The 4,811-nt window shown below is 42.2% G+C and overlaps 1 protein-coding gene across 1 annotated transcript in view; it reads left to right on the top strand.

Annotated features, from left to right (window-relative positions):
- LOC122561374 (broad substrate specificity ATP-binding cassette transporter ABCG2-like) overlaps window positions 1-4,811 on the top strand; it is a 123,684-nt gene that overhangs the window by 53,795 nt on the left and 65,078 nt on the right. Inside the window, exon 5 of the mRNA XM_043713136.1 lies at window positions 510-667. Within this exon, the coding sequence (XP_043569071.1) occupies window positions 510-667 (158 nt within the window). The remainder of the gene's footprint in view (window positions 1-509; window positions 668-4,811) is intronic.

Genomic DNA, 4,811 nt, shown 5'->3' with positions numbered 1-4,811 from the left:
CTGACGAGGGAGTCACGGAGGGAGTGGTCTTTTCAGAACGCTGATAGGGGAGGGGAGGGAAATATATCCCTGGTGGTGGGGTCCGTTTGGAGATGGCGGAAATGACGACGGATGATACGATGTATTTGGATATATATCCTTGTCTCAGTTCCAATCCTTGAACTCAGCACCACCTTCCTAACCTGCAATCTTCTTCCTGACCTCCCCGCCCCCACCCCCACTCCGGCCTATCACCCTCACCTTGACCTCCTTCCACCTATCGCATTTCCAACGCCCCTCCCCCAAATCCCTCCTCCCTACCTTTTATCTTAGCCTGCTGGACACACTTTCCTCATTCCTGAAGAAGGGCTCATGCCCGAAACGTCGAGTCTCCTGCTCCTTGGATGCTGCCTGACCTGCTGCGCTTTTCCAGCAACACATTTTCAGCTCTAAATAAAGTAATAAAACGATCTGTAAGAATTTAAGAAGATTGTACAATGGCAATGTTTAAACAGCCTATTTTTTTCCAGGTTGGTACAGAATTGATCCGAGGTGTCTCTGGTGGGGAAAGAAAAAGAACACATATTGGTATGGAACTCATAACTGATCCTCCTGTTTTATTTCTGGATGAGCCCACAACAGGTTTGGATTCCAACACTGCAAAATCTGTGTTGACACTATTGAAAAGGTATGAGTTTTATTATGACACTACAATGCTTTAATTCTAACAATGAATGAAAAACATTTAAACCACCTCAAAAACATTGTCCTAAGATTACAAGACCAGGTTCAAGTCTTACCTATTTTAGAGTGTGTCATAACATATCTGCTTCAGAGGAAATGTTGATTTAGATAGGAAATTGTAAGTTTACCTCATTACAGCTTTGGTTCAAACGTGGGCAAAGAGCTGAAATCCAGAGGTGACATAGGAGTGACAGTCCTTGACATCAAGGCTGTTTTCAACTGAGTGCATCATTGAGGAGCCCGAGCAAAACTGGAATAAATGGGAATCAAAGGAAAAATCTCTGTTCGTTGATGTCATATTTGGCAAATAAGAAGATGGTTGTGTTTGTTGATCAGTTACTTTGTTCCAAAGTTCCTCAGGGTAGTGTCCTAGGTCCAACCATCTTCAGATGTTTCATCAATGACTGTGTCCCTCCCCCCCCCCCCAATATAAGGTCAGAAGTGGGCATGTTTGTCAATGGTTACAAGACATCCAGTGCTATTCTTGACTCCTCAGAAACTGAAACAGCAATAGTTCATCTTCAGATTCCCAAATCCAGTGCACCATCTACAAGGCACAAGTCAAGACTGTGATGGATGCAATCCAACAACACTTAAGAAGCTTGACACCATCCAGGATGAAGCAACCCATTTGATTGGCATCACATCCACAAACATCTACTTCTCACACCACTGAAGATACATAGCAGCAGTGTGTACTATCTAGAATGTGCACTGCAAAAATTTGCTGAACATCTTTACACAGCACTTTCAGTCTAAATGTCCAAGGGCAGATGATACATGGGAATACCATCATCTGCAAGCTCCCTTCCAAGCAACTCATCATTCCAACTTGAAAATATGTTGTCATTCATTGCCTATTGCTGGGTCAAAATCCTGGCATTCCCTCCCTCACAGCATTCTGGATCTACCTATTGCACATAGACTGCAGCGCTTCAAGAAGGCAGCTTACCACCTTCTCACCTTCTCAAAGGCAACTAGGGACAGGCAATAATGTTGGCCAGCTAGCAAGCCCAGGTCCCATAAGAAGATTTAAAATAAAGTTATTTTGCCAGTTATTTGACCTGTGTTTCTATCAATTGAAAGACTTCCCCGGGTTTATTGGAGATGAAATTTTAATCTTTACCATATGGTATTTCACCACATGGGCGGCACAGTGGCTCAGTGGTTAGCACTTTTACCTCAAAGCGCCAGGGATTCGCATTCAATTCCTGCCTCAGGCAACTGTCTGTGTGAAGTTTGCGCATTCTCCCAGTGTCTGCGTGGGTTTCCTCCGGGTGCTCCAATTTCCTCCCACAATCCAATGATGTGCAGATCAGGTGAATTGGCCATGCTAAATGTCTCGTAGTGTAAGGTACATTAGTCAGGAGAAATGTAGAGAAATATGGGAATGGATCTGGGTGGGATACTCTTCGGAGAGTCGGTGTGGATTTGCTGTGCCGAAAGGCCTGTTTCCGCACTGTAGGGATTCTAAGTTGTAAACCATGCTGGTTGCCAGGTACCATTTGAACCTAAAAATGGCTGAGTTGACATCACCTTATAGTGATCATCAACAAATTCGATGATCATGGTGAAAAATGTATATTAACTGCTACGACACGGGGTAAATCCCCCTGTTTAATTTAACCCAGCAACGCAGAAAAGATTTATCCCATGTGGTAATCTGTGAAAATTCGATAGGCCAAGAACTTGTTAAAGTAAAAGTAAAAACTTTATTTCTTTAAGTATAATAGAGGATAATTAACTAACAATTATTTACAACTCCTTCCTCTAACCTAGCTTTTACTTCCCCTTCTATAATACTAGTCCAATAAAACACCTGATGAAGATTTACAAAAGAAAGCTTCTTATCTCAAAACCAGCCAGCTTTCAGTTCTTCTCTGTTTTCCGGTCTTCTTTTCTTCTTCTTGGAGATTCTGCCTCACATGCCCCTGATCGATAAAGGTACCTTTAAAAGAGGTATTTTTCGAGTCGTCTCTACATGCTGGCTTGGCGGTTCTCCTCCCAACTGTTCAATTTTCCCTGGTCTTATACCCCCAAAGCATCAGATTGTGTCATTGGCTTTTAAGATTGTCAACTTCAAACTTGATTGGGATTTGGATTTTCGGGGGTATAATTTAAACTGATTGGCCTAATTCAAATATGTATTTGTCTCCAGACAACCAGCTACACTAAATGCTGGAACAAAAGGTTACATTATATCTTTTTTTCAGAACACTTGGTAGTGGCTTGGCTGTCTTGTAGTTCTGTTGCTTTTAACTGTCTTAAAGCTACAGTGCACCCACATCTTCATAACATAACAAACTCCATGTGAAAATCATCCCACAATAGTTATATATTTTTAAAATGTCTCTAATAAATCAATGCTGTAATTAGGGATCAGGAATACTAGCAACAGGTCAGAAGGGAGACATTTGGAAAGGTAGCCAAAGATTTGTATAGACATGGACTTTGAAGCAATTGTTAAAGGAAGAGAAGGAAATAGAGAGGAAGGATGAAGTTTCAGACTGAGGCCAGGCTTTGAAGATGGGGTCATACTCAAATGTCAGGCAGACTGGACTGAGGGAAAGAGGGTTATAGAGCTAGAAGAGAGTACCCAAATAGGGTGGAGTGAGATCATAGAAGATAACATTTTAATTTAAATTGTTGAGAAACCAGAAGTGGAAGTAGATCAACTACTTAGTGTGGAAGAGGATACATAGAGTCATAGAGTCATACAGCATGGAAACAGACCTTTCTTCCCAACTCATCCTTGCCGACCAGGTTTCCCAAACTAAACTAGTCCTACTTGTCTGCATGTTGCCCATATCCCTCTAAACCTTTCTGATTTAGCTACCATCCTGGTTGATCTTCAGGTCCCTTTTAAATCTTGCCCCTCTCATCTTAAACTTGTGCCATGTAGTTTAGGACTCTACTAAATAGAATAAGATTTTTGCTATTCACCTTACTTATGCCCCTGATCATTTTATGAACCTCTATGAGGTCACCCCTCAGTTTCCAACACTCCAAAGAAAAAGGCTCCAGCCTATCCAGCCTCTCCTTACAATTCAAATCTTCCAGTCCTGGCCAAATCCTTATAAATATTTTCTGCATCCTTTCTAGTTTAACATCCTTCTTGTAGCAGGGCAACCAGAATTATACACTGTATTCTAAAAGTGGCCTACACCATGCCGCAGAAGTTTGCATAGTAGAAGTTTATGAAGGGTGCAGGAAAGGGGCTCATATGGAAAACATTTGAGTAGTTAAGAGTCAAAGGCAAATGTAAAAGTTTTGGTGGCAGAGGGCAGGAAAGAATTGACAGCAAAGTGAATTGACCTTTTGTCTCTGGTGCTGAGAGCTTTTGTTTCTCATGTGAACATTTATACAAATATATCAGGTAAGGCATCAACTGGAATTTTCTTGGCAAAAATTTCAACAAGAAAGAACTTGCATTTATATCTTTTACATTTCAAGGTGCACTTAGAGTTAGTAGAATCCCTACAGCGTGGAAACAGCCCCTTTGGCTCAAAAGGCCCACACTCTCCAAAGGGAAACCCACCCAGACCCATTCTCCTACCCTATTATCCTATATTTATCCCTGACTAATGCATCTAGCCTCTACATCCTTGAATGCTATGGGCATTTTAGTAGGGCCAATTCGCCTAACCTGCATTTCTTTGGATTGTGAGAGGAAACCGGAGCACCTGGAGGAAACCCAGAAAATGTACAAATTCCACACTGACAGTCGCAAGAGGCTGGAATCGAACTGGGTACTTGGCACTGTGAGGCAGCAGTGCTAACCACTGTGCTGCCCCTTTGCTAGGTTGATGTGTCTGTTTAGAGAAATAGAATGCCTCTGCACTGCAAAATGATAATGTTGGATGTGATAATTGAATTAGAGTCATAGAGTCATAAAGATGTACAGCATGGAAACAGACCCTTCAGTCCAACCCGTCCATGCTGACCAGATATCCCAACCCAATCTAGTCCCACCTGCCAGCACACGGCCCATATCCCTCCAAACCCTTCCAATTCATATACCCATCCAAATGCCTCTTAAATGTTGCAATTGTACCAGCCTCCACCACTTCCTCTGGCAGCTCATTCCA

The sequence above is a fragment of the Chiloscyllium plagiosum genome, chromosome 22, assembly GCF_004010195.1.
Source record: "Chiloscyllium plagiosum isolate BGI_BamShark_2017 chromosome 22, ASM401019v2, whole genome shotgun sequence".
In the NCBI taxonomy this organism is placed as follows: Eukaryota; Metazoa; Chordata; class Chondrichthyes; order Orectolobiformes; family Hemiscylliidae; genus Chiloscyllium; species Chiloscyllium plagiosum.
Note: the sequence above shows the minus strand (reverse complement) of the source record. Positions and strands in the feature narration are given on the sequence as shown.